General features: G+C 44.4%; 1 protein-coding gene across 3 annotated transcripts in view; it reads right to left on the bottom strand.

Moving 5' to 3' along the window:
• The window catches only part of MOB1B (MOB kinase activator 1B), an 84,730-nt gene extending 65,797 nt beyond the window's left edge, over window positions 1–18,933 (bottom strand). Inside the window, exons 1-2 of one of the 3 annotated variants that reach the window (XM_073340404.2) lie at window positions 18,238–18,933; window positions 14,063–14,127 (exon numbers count right to left, since the gene is read on the bottom strand). Coding sequence is in view for 2 of the 3 variants with exons in the window: in XM_073340406.2 (XP_073196507.2) it covers window positions 8,850–8,926 (77 nt within the window). In the remaining variant the exon portion in view is untranslated. Of the gene's footprint in view, window positions 1–8,849; window positions 8,955–9,443; window positions 9,530–14,062; window positions 14,128–18,237 lie in introns of those variants that run through there. The other 2 variants (XM_073340403.2, XM_073340406.2) reach the window with 2 other exon arrangements.
• Between the last annotated feature and the right edge of the window lie 22 nt (window positions 18,934–18,955).

Raw genomic sequence — 18,955 nt, forward strand, 5'->3', positions numbered from 1 at the left:
ATTCTACATCACTGACGATTTTTAAATCAAGATTGAATGTTTCTCCAGAAGACGTGCTCTAGGAATTATTTTGGTGCAAGTTCCATGGTCTGTTTTTACAGGAAGTCAGACTAAGTGATCACAATGGTCCCTTTTGGTGTTGGAATCTATTAATGAAAAAGCAGGTCATATGAAAAGCACCTCCTGTAGAAAAGTGAAATGAACAGAAGATCCATCTTGTAATCAGTTATATCTAAACTGGTCCATACTCAAAATGCCTGGACACACACAGTTTGAGAAAATTCAGTCAGAATCACTGGATGTTACTATAATACTTCAGAGTATATCTCTATAGGAGTAATCTCATTTTTAACGTTCAGTGTATTTCTTTGTGAAAAGATGAGTCATACAAAGGGTTTACTCAGGAAGAGCTCCCACTGGAGTCAGTGAGAAAAGTAAGAAGGACCAAAAGAACTCTCATCCACACTTTCAAAGGAGTTTTTAGATTTTTTCAGCTACCTTTTGATAGCTCAGTCTCTGCTGACTTAGAGCAGAGGATAATACTCAGCATGATGATACAAATGCATTCTAGTAGTCCTCCTCCAACGGTACTAGCAGTGTCATGAAACAGATGACCTAGAGCAACTCTAACCAGTTATGTGTTATTGCCACAAAAGCAAAACCAGGTACAGAGCACGCAATGTCAAGCCAAATGATGATTCTACAAGATGTTTCTAGATGGCTATGTAAAAAAAAAAAACCATGAGAAAGCAAAGCTAAACACTGGATTCATGCAATCCCACTCAATTTAAATTTAATGGGAAGAAAATAAAAGATGGTCTGTAGAATGTGACAAAGGAATATTCCTCATTGTCATAAAGGGATTCTGCAACAACTGAGTCAATGTGACTGATGACCTTCCTTGCTCTAATCCTCTGACAGTAAAGTTTCTCATACAGTTACATCTCATTTTTTCAGCAAGCTCACTGTTTCCCAGACTTAGTAGGAACGTTTTGGTTAATTAAGCAATAAGACATGCCAAAGCATATGTTGCAGTTTATTTAATTTGCCAGTAAAATTTCCTATTAATATCTACAGTACCACAGTATTTCCTATTGTATACTACTGCAGAGCTAAGATAGACTAATAAAAATAGCCTTCTAGTTTTTCCTTTTTAAAATAAAATCAAGAGAGGTTTTATTTCCCTAGTTAAGTTTCATTTATTTACTTTTGCGTAAAGTTGAGTACTGAGGCTGCAAGTTAAATACTAATGGAAACAACAATAATCTAGTGCCAAGGGAGGATAAGTAGAAGGTCTAATCATGTAACGGATAAAATTGCAGAGATTTGCTAATACAGACAAGCAGTTTCATGAACATATCTGATTTCTGTCAATGTACCAGGACATCACCATGTTTATGAAGCTTTAAAAAAGTAACATTTGCAACAACAGTTAATATATAATCACTTTCCAATACCCATCTTCATCCTTTTGCAAACAGGGGACAAAAAATTGTACCTCTGGTGTCTTGTTACCACAATCTCCTGTAGGATGGTACAGTTCTAAATTCAAGGACTCAGCACAGTCTTATCAAAAACACGTATGATGTACTTTCAAAAGAAATATTATTAAAGGATCAAAATAAACAACGTTGCACACAGAAATCTTGCCTCTGAAAGTGGTCAGGGTTCTGTTCTTATTTTCATTTTACAACTATAATAACTAGTAGTATAGGCTCAGAAAAATAAACATCAAGGGGAAATTAGAAGTATGAAACAATTTTGGCATAAAAGGACACATTTTGGAAGTAATTAAGATGCAGTAGTTATTGTGGTGGTGAACATGTAAGAAATCTCCACAATGAACTATGTTATTTCTTTGTCAATGTCTTTGTTTGTTTTTTAAACTAATGCTTCTTTTACACACCGCACCCGGCATAAATAAATAAAAAAAATGTCCAACCGCAGTATCCATTCAGTCCTTCATTTATGTATCTCAGAAGATAAAATGTTATGTACAGAAGTCTTTCAGATGTGATCTCTGGACTTTAAAATTCATTGCAACATCACTAGTATCATGGAGTTTTAAAGTCATCCCCATAATTCTACCACTCCCAGGGTAGTACTATTTCATCTCGTAGCTGGGAGCTCAAATGAGCATACCACACATGATTTGGCTCTAATAATCTGAAGGAGAAGCAGCAATAGCTCAAGCATGGTAGGCACACACCTATTTGGGGGTGGGAAAAGACCCTACAGTTCTTTGTAAGAGCATATGGGGTTCCCTGCATCAGGAGGTATTTCAGTTCTTATTTTGGTTCAACAAATGGGGTAGGAGTAGTGGCACTGATGAAGGAGAAAGTCTGTCCCAGTAGCCCAGAGCTTGGGAGCAACCCTGTGATAAGGCAGTGTATGTGTAATACTGAAGAAAAGTTTTCTAGAACTTTTCTGAGTTCCCAAGGGATCATAAAGGGAAAAATAAAGCAACAAGCATTTTAAAAAAAGAAAAGGAGTACTTGTGGCACCTTAGAGTCTAACCAATTTATTTGAGCATAAGCTTTCGTGAGCTACAGCTCACTTCATCAGATGCATACTGTGGAAAGTGTAGATCTTTTTATATATACACAAAGCATGAAAAAAATACCTCCTCCCACCCCACTCTCCTGCTGCTAATAACTTATCTAAAGTGATCACTCTCCTTACAATGTGTGTGATAATCAAGTTGGGCCATTTCCAACACAAATCCAGGTTTTCTCACACACACCCCCCCCAACACACACACACAAACCCACTCTCCTGCTGGTAATAGCTTATCTAAAGTGACCACTCTCCTTACAATGTGTATGTTAATCAAGGTGGGCCATTTCCAGCACAAATCCAGGGTTTAACAAGAACGTCTGGGGGGGGGGGGGTAGGAAAAAACAAGGGGAAATAGGTTACCTTGCATAATGACTTAGCCACTCCCAGTCTCTATTCAAGTCTAAGTTAATAGTATCAAATTTGCAAATGAATTCCAATTCAACAGTTTCTCGCTGGAGTCCGGATTTGAAGTTTTTTTGTTGTAATATCGCAACTTTCATGTCTGTAATCGCGTGACCAGAGAGATTGAAGTGTTTTCCGACTGGTTTATGAATGTTATAATTCTTGACATCTGATTTGTGTCCATTTATTCTTTTACATAGAGACTGTCCAGTTTGACCAATGTACATGGCAGAGGGGCATTGCTGGCACATGATGGCATATATCACATTGGTGGATGTGCAGGTGAACGAGCCTCTGATAGTGTGGCTGATGTTATTGGGGGGGGGTGTCATAAATGTAAAGGGAAGGGTAAACCCCTTTAAAATCCCTCCTGGCCAGAGGAAAAATCCTCTCACCTGTAAAGGGTTAAGAAGCTAAAGGTAACCTCGCTGGCACCTGACCAAAATGACCAATGAGGAGACAAGATACTTTCAAAAGCTGGGAGAAGGGAGAGAAACAAAGGGTCTGTGTCTGTTGGTATGCTGCTTTGCCAGGGATAGAACAGGAATGGAGTCTTAGAACTTTTAGTAAGTGATCTAGCTAGGTATGCGTTAGATTATGATTTCCTTAAATGGCTGAGAAAAGAATTGTGCTGAACAGAATGACTATTTCTGTTTGTGTGTCTTTTTTGTAACTTAAGGTTTTGCCTAGAGGGATTCTCTATGTTTTGAATCTAAATTACCCTGTAAGGTACCTACCATCCTGATTTTACAGGGGTGATTCCTTTACTCCTATTTACTTCTATTTCTATTAAAAGTCTTCTTGTAAGAAAACTGAATGCTTTTTCATTGTTCTCAGATCCAAGGGTTTGGGTCTGTGGTCACCTATGCAAATTGGTGAGGATTTTTACCAAACCTTTCCCAGGAAGTGGGGTGCAAAGGTTGGGAGGATTTTTGGGGGAAAGATGTGTCCAAACTACGTTTCCCAGTAAACCCAGTTAGAGTTTGGTGGTGGCAGTGGTTATTCCAAGGACAAAAGATAAAATTAATTTGTACCTTGGGGAAGTTTAACCTAAGCTGGTAAAAGTAAGCTTAGGAGGTTTTCATGCAGGTCCCCACATCTGTACCCTAGAGTTCAGAGTGGGGGAGGAACCTTGACACACGGCTGTTACTCTGAAACCAAGCATTTTAAAAGACATTGTCAAGACAGTCTGATAATTGCAAAATAAATTATATTAAAGATGGGGCAACTAGGAAAATGGGGGTTTTCATTTAGGCTTTAGTACTGTGTTCAGTATTTGGGTTTCCGACAGCTTTCAAAGAAGGGATCACAAAGAGATATAAAGTGAAAGACCCGAGCTGCCAGCATGGGAGCAAATCCTTGGACTCTGACCCTTTGAAAATAGGAGCTGAACAGAAGTGATCAGTACTTTTAGCTACACCATTTGAAAATACTTTGTTTAAATAATGTTAAACAGATTTTTGGTAAGACTATATATTTAAACAGCCAATTATCTTTATAATTACTAAAAATCCTTGTTGTGAAATTAAGTGTCACAAACTGGTTCCATAAACCATAGCCTCAAGAGGGATTATTATTAGGACTCTTTGGATGACATTGTGGCATATGGAACCAGTTGTGACACTTTACTTTCACAGTAAGTAAGGTTTACTTGAGACCTGGCACTGCTGCCACCAGGGCTTGGAAAATTCCCTTGCATATGGTGAGTAGGACGCTGTCCCAGCTAAGTTTCATTAGCTTCAGCAAAATCTAAACTCTCAGGAGTTTCAGTTTTTAAAAAAAGGAAGTTTCTAGCACCTTACAGTTGCAAAGAAAACCTTCGAAATACACACAGAATGTAATCAACATGAGTGTCCTTCAGAGTCTGCACACAGTCCAATGCCTTTACTGTAGCTCTGAGGTCTCCCAAACTGTAGCAGAGTGTAAACTGAACAGATGGTGGCTTTTCACAACTGTTATTGGAAACCGGATGAGCACCTATGAAACTGACCAGAATCAGGACAGTTTCATTCTGCAGTACCTTAGGAATCCTACAAGAAGCATCACTGGGAAGGATCCCCCAACAATAGAGGTTAGGGACAGATAAAGTAGTGGAAACTCCTCCCTCCCCCCCCCCCAATTGCAGCAGCCAGGACACTAGAGTGCGAAGAGGAAAGAGAGAGAGAGATTATTGTAGGGAGCAAAACAACAACAGACTGGCTTGACTTCTGGCAAAGCTGAGAAAAGTAGAGAATAGCCAGACAGTTCTTCAAGAGCATTGAGTGGGCTAGAGGAGGCACAAAAGACAGTTCTTGTCAGTCAAGAAAATTATCTAAAGTATATCTATTCTGTAGTTTATGATTTTTATAGTTCTGATTTTGAAGTGGACCTGCAAGAAGTAGTGAAGGGAGGAAGGTGGGAAAAGAGCAGGCACACATTTCTTTTCTGGCCTTCATATGTATAAATCTGACTTTTGTAGATTTAAAAACAAAAATGTCAGGTCTTATTTTAACATCACGAAGAAACAAAAAACAATATTGAAAGAAGCACATTTTTCCCTTTGTTTACAGGTCACCTTCACACTGATGTTTATTGGGAGACTGCTTATGTAAATTTTACCAGTAAATAATGCATATATCTCAACGAATATAAACTCACAGAAATTGTTTCCTACAGCTCTTTTTCGCCAGAAATCTGCATGTGACAATTCTGACTGCTCATTTTAATAAAAAATTAAAAAATATGAAACTCTATATTGGCCTTAAGGATGGGGGATTACATAATCTTAAAGGTACACAACTGTTGGATAATAAAAAATTTAGGATCCTGAATTATGTCAGGGATTTTTATTAAAAATCATTTTTTGATGTAGCTTCTTTGCTAGGGCAGTTTTAGTAATTCAGGATAGCAGTAGCAAGTTGCCAGATGGTACGCCTACAGAACTATCTTTAATTTCTTCCTTGGAGATGCAGACTATGATTTCTGCAACTCTGCTGTAATTTCCTTTTGAAAGGAATCTGTCAAACTGAATTTTTTGGAACTTAACTTTTTTATTTTTTACCCAGCTTTTGATAGCACGACCTGTTAAAGAGTATATTCCATATCTTTTTTTTTTTGCTCCCATATAGATGTTTGCAAGGATCTTTTCAATGTGGGAAATATTGATTATACAGTAAAAGTGACAACCTACAACATTTCTGTTAAATACAAGCAGTAAATAAAACATTTTTTAAAATTCATCAACTTCTCTCAATGATAACATTAGATATTATTTTGATAATAGTAGGTACACTTTTATTTTAAAAGAAATGCTATTTTCAAGTTGAAAATGTCCCCTTGAATTCTTCGCACATAGGTAGATAAAACTGAGCAAATGCACTCCATGCTGACCACTAACTAACCCTATCAAAAGAATGGAATAATCATGGTATGATAAATGGAAATTGAGAATATTCTCCACATTTCAGGAGGCACTCAGCACCCGGCATGATTGGGCCCCATAAGAACACAACTGCTGTGTTATTTGGAAACTCAGTTGACAAGGAGAACGTATGATTTTATCTTGTGCTTCCATGGCAAATTGGAGAATTATAGCATTTAATGAAGATATAACCTGCACTTGTATAGAGGATTGGTACATCACCATATGGTACACCTAACAGAAGCATCTTTATAAAACCTTCATAATGAAACTGCACCAGATAAATATAAAAATGTGTACCCAGTTGGAAAATAAGAAGAGAGCACTGTATGATTGGACTGGAGAAAGCGGGGGAAGGAGGGAAAAACACTTTGTTACCTGCAGCAGCAATTAAGCCTTCTCCTGAAGCTATGTCTAAAAAAGTGTGTTTATTTTGCAGCCTAAAAAGTGAATGAGATATTGAATATGTAAACATGTTCATGTGTTACATAAGATTTTGTTTTTGATGGGTGTAATCAGGATAATAAAAGATAATTTGAGGGAGGGAAGAAATTGAGGAGACATAACACTAACCATTTTTACGAAGATGCTTGAAATATCAAAAATGCTTGAAATATCTACTTGCCAGTAGGAAGCTGAAAGCTAGGCGGGGAAGAAAACAGGGCATCCATTTCTGCTGAATTTAAACTTTAAAAAAACATTTAAATGTCTAGACCTTAAGATCTAAAAGAAACTCTTTCAATTATAACCAAATGCAGTCTGTCCTCCTGAGTCGGCAGACAGCTCCAGTACCTTTGCTGCTGTTCCTGGCTTTGCTGAGCAGCAACAGAAACAGGCACTGAAGTTATTCATACAGGAAGTTGACCCTGACCAATGGAGGCTAGGAGGAAATGACAGAGTAGCAGAGACCTGCTTCACCCCATTCCAAAAGCCAGGAGGCTCTGGAAAAGGAGAAGAGACAGAAAGTTTATCTTTCTCTTTCAGCAGCCAGAGAAAGTAGAGCTTCACATTTTTCTGACACCAATTAGCCTGGGGCCATGGATTATGAAACCAACCCCCCACTCTCAGACACACACCAGAATCCAAGGACAGCATTCTGGTGTCACCCACCCTCTTTCACAGCAGCTTGGGATGGTGGAAGAGGGGAACAGCTAAGCTTCGAACCAGGACAGTGCCCCTGCCACCCAATAATCTTTTGTATCTACCACTGACTAGCAACCTTGGTCATTCAGCTGGTAGGTATCTACCAATTCTACCCTGGACTAAGATACTGCATCTGCAATTTCAGATGAATTGGGTTGGTTTTGGCAAACTTAACCAATGTAATGACTAGGTTTATAAAAAGAAGCTAATAACAATCTTAATTACAGAGAGAATAGTGTCTCTCCATGATGAGAGTCACTACTACTCCAGTTCCCAAGAGGAAAGCATCTCCTCCCATGCTCTTCAGAATCAGGCCAACCATACAGGCATCTAACAGTTATCAATATAAGCCTTCACCACCTTTCAGATACCACGCCACTAGTCCAGCAAAGACTTATGTATGTGCTTAATTTTAAGCACCAGTAGGTTTTGTAAACTCCATTTAGGCCCCAGTTTAACTATTAAATGCTATCTTTTTCAGCTGTGTAATTCCACCCCCTCCTCCTTTGGAGTGCATCTCAGTTTAGTTAATAAGTCACTGAACTGGTTTACACTAATTGTCTTAAGTACCTTCTTTCCACTCCCAAGGGGAGAAACAAGGATCATTCAGTTCCACTCTAGTCTATGAAGCTGAATAGCAAAACATAGGTATTACATGTGTCTGATTTGTCACTAATTCCTATAGGATCTTTGTATCCTTGCAGTAAACAATTGCCTTTTCATTATCATCCATCCAGTCAGCACCTTCTTACCTACCTGGCTTGCTATATTTATAGCAGATGAAAGGTAGTCATCTGCACAAGGAATATCTGAATCCTTAATTAACTTTTAATTCCTAATGTTTTATTAGGCTGAATAGACTACATTAACACATCAGCCAAAATACCTCATGTTAAAAGGTTTTTGCTGCACATATTTTTAGTTAGTTTGAAAAGAAAAAGTCTAACTTAGTACCTACCTTGTGTTTCCCTCTGCAGATTTTTTATGAACATTGGCCTACTTCCATATTACCCAGTTGAGCAAATTCAGAATAGTCCTTGCAGAGTAACATTTGAGAAAGTCTCACTTCTCTATATTAATGGAGTGCAGTGATTTATTTCCTGTACCTTTTTTTCCTTTAAACCTTCCCCGCCCTCCCTTTTCATTTTTTTATTTACAAGCTCCAGGAACGAAATATGCCAACATGTTTCCCTCTATGAAAACAAACTGTGCCCTCTACATGCCCGAGAGAGATTTACAAGGCTGTCCGGTGGTCCCAGTCCCATGTAATCCTGAACTTCTCCTTTTAGAAATCTACCCTTTTTAAAAAATGTTGTTAAACAAAAAACAAAAAACCAGGACTCACAAGAACCGCTCCTCCCCACTGCCCCAAACCCTCGGGCCGGCGTTAGGAGACATGGAACAGGAACAACAGAACACCATGTTACACCAACACTTGCACGGCGGGTTCAGGGCCAGCCCAGGGAAGGCGGATGGGGATTTCTCAGTGGTATTGTCCAAGATGTCTATTTCTCCGCAGCAGCGGCGGCGGCACGCGCGGCTGGCCTCAGCCAAAACCAGGGGCGACCGTCCTCTGCCCACTTGCATCAAGAGCACCCCCAGGGGCAGAGAGCGCGCCACGGCTCTCCGCCGCCGGGCAGGGCTTTGGGGGAGCGGGAGAGGGGAGCGAAGGGCCGGGGGAAGCGGGTGAGCACAGCCCCTGTGCTGCCGGAGGGACCGGCTCAGCGAGCGGGCTCATGGTGGCTGTGAGGAACCACGAGGGAGGGAGCCTCTGAGCTGCTCCGGTACCGCAGTGGACACGAGCCGGGTCTGCATGGGAGAAAGGGGAGGAAGGGGGGGGGGCTCCAGGGGAAAGAAGCAGAGACGGGGGGCGGGGGGGTCCCCCGTCCCAAGGGCCAGCGGCCAGGGGTGGGGGCAGCACGAGCCCGGCGCTACTCACAACAAGAAGCTCATGGCGCAGGCGGCGGCGGCGGCGCGGGACCAGCGAGTGGCTCCGCTCTCGGCTCCCAACGGCAGCGGCCGGCGCAGGGGGGGCGGAGGAGAGCGCGGGGCGGGGCGCGGAGAGCCGAGGCCTCCCTCCGCCGCCGCTGCCCGTAGAGTTCCTCCGTCCCCGCTGCTTCAGGACCCCCCCCCCACACACACACACCGTGACATTGCCCCCAAACACCCCCTCCTCAAACACCGCCCCCAGCATCCCTGCCGCCCCCCAAAACCACCTCCCACGGCCTCCCCCACGCTCCCTCCCAACTCTTCCCCCACTGCCCACCAAAACCACCCACCCCTGCCTCCGCCAAACCCCACATACCACCCCCAGCACTAACCCGGCCCCAACACCTCCTCCCCAAACATGCCCACAGCGCCCCACTGCCTCCCCTGTATGCTGCACCCCCTCTCCAAACACTGCCCATAGCACCCCACTGCCTCCCATCCAAACACTACACCCCATTTCTGCAGCACCTCACGCCCCCAAACCTCCCACTACTGCCACCCTCTTAGTACCTCACTTACCTAACGCTACTTCTCGCAACACCCTCTCCCCAATCACGGCACCCTGGTACCAGCACTGTTCCTCCAAATACCTCCCACCTCTCCCGCATTGCCTACTCCCTAAGCTCCAAGAATCCACCTTCAACAGGACAACTGTCTTCACAAAAGCCCCAATAGCATTTCCCTCACAACAAGCCTATCAGCATTCCAGACCTTCCCCTAAACCTTCATTAGTGCTTGCCCCATCCAAAGCTCCTACCAGTATTTTCCTCATAACATACCCGCAACACCTCCCCATTAGCATTTCTCTAAACTGAAGACCCCCCCCACTACACCCCATTCCCAACACCCACTATTCTGCACTAACATCTCCCAGTAACGAGATTAGTCTAGTGGACAAGGCACTGGACTGGGACTCTGAAAACCTGGGTCCATTTCCCAACTGACTCACCGATTTCATTTGTGTCCTTGGGTAAATCGCATAGTAATTCTGTGCCTCAGTTTCCCATCTGCTGCAAAGACAATAGTTCCCTATTTCACGTGGCTCAGGAACTGATAAAATCAGAATCAAAGTATTGGAGAACAGCTGCAAGCCACATTTCTGGGCAGTTTGGACTGTGCTTTGGGTGTCCCTACCGTACAAGACAACTCCTAGATCAAGCAAGAGACTCTTACTTTTCTTGGGGGTCTCCTACCCAGTATTCTAGTCTAAACAAAAATAAAAAGTGCAATCCAAGGATATAGGCTGTTGGTGAAATCTTAGCCCTATTGAAGTCAATGGCAAAACTCTTATGACTTTAGAAGGGCCAGAATTTCACTTCTTTATTTCACAAGTTGCTGGGTGCACGCAGATGCCTGCTGTGGGATCCCTGAGTTCTGCGTCAGTGGGTGAAGAGTCTGTCCACATGGAACAACTTGTAGGATCAGGGCCATAGTTGAGACAAACAGAAAAATGCACTTTAGCATTTAAATGCATAAGAAAGGCAGGAGACCTTCAGGGTTGCTGTAAGGCAAGTTGGATTTTGCCAAAAGATGTCAGAGCTTAACAAAGAGTTTTAAAATTTTTATAGGATAAGTTCTAGGGTTTGAAAGTCTCCTGCCTTACTCATGCATTTAAAAGTTGAATGGCTTTTTCTGTATTCCAAACTAAGTCAGAATGTCAGGTTGGTGTCTCCCTGCTCTATTCATAATTATATTTTAATACTCTGTATTAAAGAAGCTTTTTTAAAAAAAATGGTTTATTGGGGGATTTGGGGTGTAATTAGGATGCATTTAGATGACATTGCACTTTTTTCAATATATTTTTTAACAATCTGTATCTAGAGGGTATTTCTGAATTTGTTGGCCAGGTAGATCAGGCCCTATGCCTCAAAAAATATTGGGGGGAAAAACTCAAATGCAGATGTATTCTGGTTTGGACCTGAATAATCTGCATTCCCTCCTCCCACCCAAATGCACTCTTCTGCCTCCAGAATGTTGTATTTTACTAGCAAGCTAAATTTCAAAGTCTTACTGCAGTATACTATAAGAGACGCTTTACCTTGGTAACTGTCATGGGAGATTACATTACCTGTATACTTTATGCCTTGTAGCATTTTTCTATTCCTAAGGGCAGGAGATATGCTTATTCCAGACATTGGGGATATGAGGAATCAGCAGCAGACTGCAGTGTTACATAAGCATAGACCTGCTCAGCTGAGCAAGTAAAGACATGTTGAATCTAACAGATAGGAGGAGACAAAGGACCAGCACCAGCACTAATAGGTTCTTGAGCTGCAGCCACATCCACAACACCAACCTTAGTGCTTGGAGAGTTAAGAGCCAGAGGTCCTTATGCTCCACTAAAAGTACTGCTTACAGGAACCTGATTGGAGGAGCTCTGGAGCCCCTGATTGGAGCGGGTACACTATTTAAGCCAGAAAGAGACACAGAAAGTCATCTGTGCAACAAGATTGATTTTTGTTTCCAGCTACAACATACTGTGCTGTCAACTACTTCACTCCCAGCTTTGTCCAACTTTAGTCCTATCCTGCCCTTCCCTTTTCTGTTCCTGGTCCCTACTCCTTTTTCCTGAGTTGGACTCTTTGACTTTGATCCTGGGTCTGACCCTTGTCTCTGACTGGTTCTGACCCTTGGTTCCATTTCCTGTCTCCTACTCTGACCACTAGCTCAGACTGCCCATGTCCCAGTCCCTGATAGCAACGGCCTCACATCTGTTTTGGGGGATTATCTACTATACCACAAAGCATAAAAATTTACTTTGAAAGGGCCCTAAACCTAACACTTGACAAAATGCTTTGGTTCCAAATGAAAGTTTCCGGGTTCTAGTCACTGATAAAGATGAATTCATTTGGTGCTCAGAGCACAAAAATGTTCTTAAAATTATAATAAATATGTACTTTCTAAGGCAGGGGTGGGCAAACTTTTTAGCTGGAGGGCCACATCGGGGTTGCAAAACTGTATGGAGGGCCAGGTAGGGAAGGCTGTGCCTCCCCAAACAGCCTGGCCCCCACCCCCTATCCAACCCCTCCCACTTCCCACTCCCTGACTGCCCCCTTCTAAACCCCTGACCCATCCCCCGCTCCTTGTCCCCTGAGCAGCCCCTCCCGAGACCCCCCCAACCCTAATCGCTCCTCTAGGACCCCCCCCGCTCCCTGTTCCCTGACTGTCCCAACCCCTATCCACACCTCTGCCCCCTGACAGGCCCCCCCCAGGACCTCAGGACCCTATCCAACTCCCTCTGCTCCCTGTCCCCTGACTGCCCCAACACCTATCCACACCCCTGCCCTAACTGCTCCCCAGGACCCCACCTCCTAGCCAACTCCCCCCGCTCCCTGTCCCCTGACTGGCCCGACCCCTATCCACACCCCCACCCCTGACAGGCCCCCCGGGACTCCCCCCCCCATCCCCTGACCGCCCCCCCAGAACCTCGCCCTATCCAACCACCCCCTGCTCCCTGTCCCCTGACTGCCCCCCGGAACCCCCTACCCCTTATCCAACCCCCCCCCGGCCCCAGCTGCTCAGAGCAGCATGTTTGGCAGCTGTACTCTGCCACCCAGAGTGCTGCCCACGCGTAGTTGCGAGGGAGGGGGGAGGCAGCAGGCGAGAGGCTGGGGGCTAGCCTCCTGGGCCGAGAGCTCCAAGACGGTCCCATGGGCCAGATGTGGGCCACAGGCCGTAGTTTGCCCACATCTGTCCTAAGGTGTATAGTGAGAGGAAAACAATGTTTAATCACGAGATCCACTTCTGCAACTAATACAATGCAGTACATTAATGCCAGGGCTCTAGGAATATTGTACCCTAGATCTTGGATTAAATCTACAGTATGTAACAAGGTGTTTTTTTAGCAGGTGTATTGTTTTCCTGATTAATGTATGGTATTTGTCGCCAGGGGAATGGATACCTAGATGACTGATTAATATGATAACTGAATATTTACATGTGGATATCTGACAGACTCTATGGTTAGTACCTCTGGAGTTATTTTCATGTACTAAATCAAATCCTGAACAAACAAGCAAAGCATGAATAAGTGATTTTTACTCCAGGAATTACAAAAGATTATGTGATGGGACATAATCCTCACCCCCACACCAGAAGTAGGACACTTCTTCAACCTGACCATGTCCAGTTACAGCTGGGTATCACGAAGAGTAATAAATATGGCCATTTGTTACCTCCAACAAATCCCATGGATTTGTTGTACCATGCTGTGTGTGGCCCCCACTTCCTGACATGCTAACAATTTCCATCTCTGGGATAAAGTGTGGAAACTTTCTCCAGAGATCTCTGCAGTGTTTGTGATATGGAGTTCCTCTGCATGGGGTTCACGCATATTTCATTCCCACATGCAGCCGATTCTCAGTGATGGATGTTTTGCAGTATCATTCACATAATAAGATACTATATATGTACAAGGTTTGCAGGTTAGGCCATTAGAACATTAAATAGTCTCCTAAGAAAAATCATGGAAACCTCATTGCTTGGATCGTTTAAAGTAAAACAAATCACTTATGACTATACTGAAGGCAACAATTGTGCTCTGGTAAGGTGATACACAGAGTATCTTACCAGAAGAGCAGCACCTGTTCTGATGCATGACTTGTTCAAGACTTTTCTTCTTTCTGCATCTCAGGCTATAGAAAACAAGAATTTGTGTAAGTAATTTTTAACACACAACTTTGCTACCAATAACCTCATTAACAATGAACAATACTCTGTCTTCCTAGAAATATAAATCCTCTAAATCCTTAATCAAATACAATATTGATGGGGAAGCTCAGATGTACTTATGATAACAGATTTCCTTTTTCAGATAGGCTTTCTTAACCAGGATTTCTGAAGAATAAATAAATACAAGGTAAATTTGACATATGTAATGAACCTTTTTCTTATCCTGGGTGTAGGGTCTTTGTTTCATAAATACATTCATGTTTACATATAAATGTTTTCTTACAGGAGTCACAGTGATGCCTGGAAGATATCAGTGTCATATTAAGCCATAATACATGTGCAATCATTGTCATATATTGCTTATAGGCTGTTTTGCCAACAAACTGTTGCCTCCTAAAGGTAATCTTGCAGACACTCTGAAAACTGCAAGACGGGTTCTGGAATGGGATACTACCCACATAGATATTCTTCCCATCAGTGGAGGAACAGATACGTTGAAGGCAAGATAAGTGAAAACAGATGTGCATGCATCTATTGTTGACAGGAATCCTGCTTGTGCTCTGCTCAGCTGAGAAATATTCAGGAACAATTTATCTATATGAAAATAAGATCTATGTAGCACTGCCATAGTCAGTGAGGCTCAATGATCTGGTTATGCAGTGAAAAGCTGTTTGGCCTGGAAGCTGATTTATGTTATAGGCCAAACTGTCAAAAGCAGCTTCTAAAATTGTACCTGCAAAGTTTCTGCACTCAAGTTTTTGTATATGCAAAACTTGGGTCTGCATATTGAAATACATGTTATGAATGCAAATCTCAGGTTTGGCATATGCAGAAAACTTGAACATTAAAAACAACAGGCTCAGCTTTAAAAGCTGGGCTGAAGCCCCTTTGCAAATCCACATATGTGACTTATTGTGTCCAAAATCCAATAAATTGGAGAGGACTGTTGTACAAAGGCTTGTGCTCTAAATTTTCCAAGGTAACAAAAGTCCAACTCATCCTATTACATAAAATTGTTTATAAATATGAGTAAAAATTAGGAGAGAAATAGATTGGTACAAAATAGGTTGTTTATTTTCAAAGAATGGCAATAAGAGACCTTCAAGGCTCCTGGTAAAGTCATGCATTGGCAGAACAAGCTGATTCTAGAAATGGGAGAATGTGTTTACAGTTTAAATCACCAAAATGTTTTGATTGGTTAATTTTAATGGGAGAGGTTACCTCCCCTTCTTTGACATTGCTTTATCTGGGGTTGCACTAGATAGGACCAGTGGAATGTGAGACTGAAAGGAGTGAGCTTCACCATCATGGCTGCCAATATCCCCACCATCTCCCAGAAGCCTGGGATCCACCATGACAGGGTGGGTCTTCACTGTTCCAATTCTGAAAGAATCCTTACCGGAGCAGGTCAGAGAGATGGAAAACCAGAGAACATCACCAGCTTTGGCTAAATCCTGACAATCTTGCATGTGAGCCTTAGGCTCCTGCTGTCACGTCCTCCCTCATGTGTCATTTTCCTTCCCTACCTTTTTTCTTTTCTGCATTATTTCTTTTTGCCTCTGACTGATAAGAATTTGACTTATTTGGCCAAGATAACTCCACCTTTTTCAACACTGCTATGAGTCTGTGACCAGAAAGGCCGGCAATGCCTTGAATAGCACAGTGCCAGGTCACACAGTGGCTGATCAGACAGCATGCTGGGCCTGTATTACTCCAGCAGTGAGGATGTAAGTGTAAGTCAGTACCAGAGACATTGTATGCTTGTCTTGTCTTAAAGGAACAACAGTAGTTCTATGCCATCTAAAGTAACCCCCCTTCCCTCCCCCCCCCCAAAAAAAAAGTCAGGACAGTTAGGACTGTCTTTAATACCAATTAAAACCCTGTAAAAGACTCTCAAGCATAGTGACAGGTTTCAGAGTAGCAGCCATGTTAGTCTGTATTCGCAAAAAGAAAAGCCGTACTAGTGGCACCATAGAGACTAACCAATTTAAGCATAAGCTTTCATGAGCTACAGCTCACTTTTCCACTGAATGCATCCGATGAAGTGAGCTGTAGCTCACGAAAGCTTATGCTCAAATAAATTGGTTAGTCTCTAAGGTGCCACTAGTACTTCTCAAGCATAGTGGTGGTGGTGGGTTTCCCTATGTACTCCTTTAAGGGAAAGGGCATAAGGAATAAATAAAATTAAAAAAAACCTTAACATTTCAAATACTTTAACTGTTTATCCTTCTTCTTCGCTGTTTTTTTTAATAAAAAGTTGAAAAGATTGCAATGGTGGTTATTACAATGGGAGTAAGCCTACAATAACTCAACATGAAACCCTGAACCACACTTCACTGTTTAATATTGTAACCGAAGAAGCCTTTGTTTACATCTTAACCGTAATGGGCCCTGAGATAGCCATTTATCAACCCAATGGGACACATGGGATACAGGACACATGTATCTTAGAGCTTGTTTACACTTTACTCCTGGGGGAATTCTGTGCCACTGCACATGCACAGAATTTATGTCCCTCACAGATTTCTTTGCTTCCTTGCAGAAAAATGGCTTTTTGATGGGGAAGCAAAGGGAAGTCACGAGAGTGGTCATAAGACCCTCCCCAGCAATATGTTTTGTGTGCCCAGGGCAGCCGACAGAGAGGTAAATCACTGTGGGGCGGGGGCAGGACTGGGAAAAACCCGGCTGGGCTGGGAAGGATGGGACTTCCTCTTCCCCTGCATGGCAGCTGGGGCTGTGTCAGACCCACCCCCAGATTTCTCCCCTGCACACTTCAGCTGCGAGAGATCACTATACAGGTTGCTGCTCCCCATCTGCCCAACCCCCATGCATCCAGACCCTTCATAACCAGACCATCCCGCCGAGCCCCACTCCCTCTGCACCCAGAACCCCCCTGACAAGCCTCACTCCCCCTGCACCTGGACCACCCCAACAAGCCACCATACCCGGATCCCCAGCCTACCAAGCCCCAACCAGCTGCAACTGGATCCCCATCCCACTGAGCCCCACTCCCCCTGCACCTGGACCCCCCACTAAACTCCCCACACCCAGACCCCCCTGCCGAGCTCTATCCCCCCCAAACCCAGACTTCCCCCACTGAGCCCCAACCACCTTCTTCTGGACCCCCCTGCAGAGTCCCATTACCACTGCACCCAGACCCCCCCAACAAGCCCCTGTGCATCCAGATCCCCCCCCACACCCAGATCCCCCACTGAGCCACCCGCACCCAGATTGCCCCACACAGAACCCTCTGAAACCACACCTGGATCCCCCCATGCTAAGCCCCTCCACACTTGGATCCTGCATTACTGAGCCTGCCTGCCCACACCTGGTACAGCTGGCATGAAGGGGCAAGGTGGTGGGTGTTTCTGGGGCAGGCCCAATCCTTGCGCTGTGTCCGGATTGGGTGCAGCCTCACCACTGAGTCCATGTCCCACGGGGGAGCTGCATAACGATCTCCCACCTCTGGGCAGCCAGTGGCCTCCACATTTATATGACAAATAAAATGTGCAGAATTTTAAAATACTGTGTGCAGAATTTATAATTTTTTGGCACAGAATGCCCTCAGGAGTAACACTTATAATGCTACAGCACTGTAGCTGCACTACTGTAACACTTCATTGAAGACACTACCCGCACTGATGAAAGGGCTCTTCCTGTCAGCATAGGTATTCTACCTCTCTGAGAGGAGGAGAATTCTCCTGTCGACCTATTGCTGTCTACACGGGGGGGGGGGGGGGGGGGTTGGGTTCGGTCTGTTTAACCGCGTTGCCAGGAGTGTCGATTTTTCACACCTCTGACTAATTTCCTAGTCAGGCCTTATTCATTTGAGACAATTCATCTTTTTCCTGCTGCCTTCAGCCTGTTAGTTACATAATTTCTTTCTCCTTAGTGACCAAGCTTTTCAAAATGAGAAACATGTTTAGAAGGGAAAATGGGAGATGACAACATGGTTAAATGATTAAGGCAGGGACGTGGGAGTCCAGATTCATGGGTTCTTTTCCCACCTCCGCTAGACTCACTGTTGGAGCCTTGAAAAGTTTGCCAAGCACACCGTGCCTCAGTTTACTCACCCGCAAGATGGATATATTAGTTATTACAACACCACCTCGCTCTTATGTAGCACTTTTCATCAGTCGACTTCAATGCGCTTTACAAAGGAGGTGACTGTTGTTACACTGAGCCACAGAGAGGTGAAGCCCCTTGCCCAAGGTCACCCGGCAGGCCCGCGGATTATCCGGGGACAGCACCCAGGTGTCCTGAGTCTCGCCCAGTGCTCCAGCCACGAGGCAACACGGCCTCCCTGGATCAAAGCGCACTAAGCTAAAGGGCGACCAGGCTCCCTTATTCGGGGTGGAGCATCCACACGGTCACGGGGAGCCGCTGCTCCGGACTAGGTGCAGACAAGCCCTAACCCCTGCCTAGGTTCGGTCTAGCCGAGGTCTTTTCGCCAGGGGTTTCAGCGACCTGGGGGAGGGGGGGGAAGAGTCTCTCTTCTTCCGGGCTCGGAGCGTCCACACAGGGAGTCACCGGACACGACACCCCCCGTGTAGCCCAGGGCTCACCCCGGTACCACCGCAGGGGCTAAACCTAGCCCGCCCGCGGGAGGGGGCGGCGGGAGGCGCGAAGCGCCCAGTCCAGGCCGGACCGGGCCCCACTCGCCATGGCAACCAGCCCAGGGCCAACCCCACCACCGCGCCAGGGCCTCCTGGGAAGGGGAGGCGGAGCCGGAGCCGCCCGCCCCGGGCCACCTGGTGTCCCCGCCGCAGCGCATGTGCCGGGCCCGCTCCG

Source organism: Lepidochelys kempii, chromosome 4 (assembly GCF_965140285.1).
Source record: "Lepidochelys kempii isolate rLepKem1 chromosome 4, rLepKem1.hap1, whole genome shotgun sequence".
Classification (NCBI taxonomy): Eukaryota; Metazoa; Chordata; order Testudines; family Cheloniidae; genus Lepidochelys; species Lepidochelys kempii.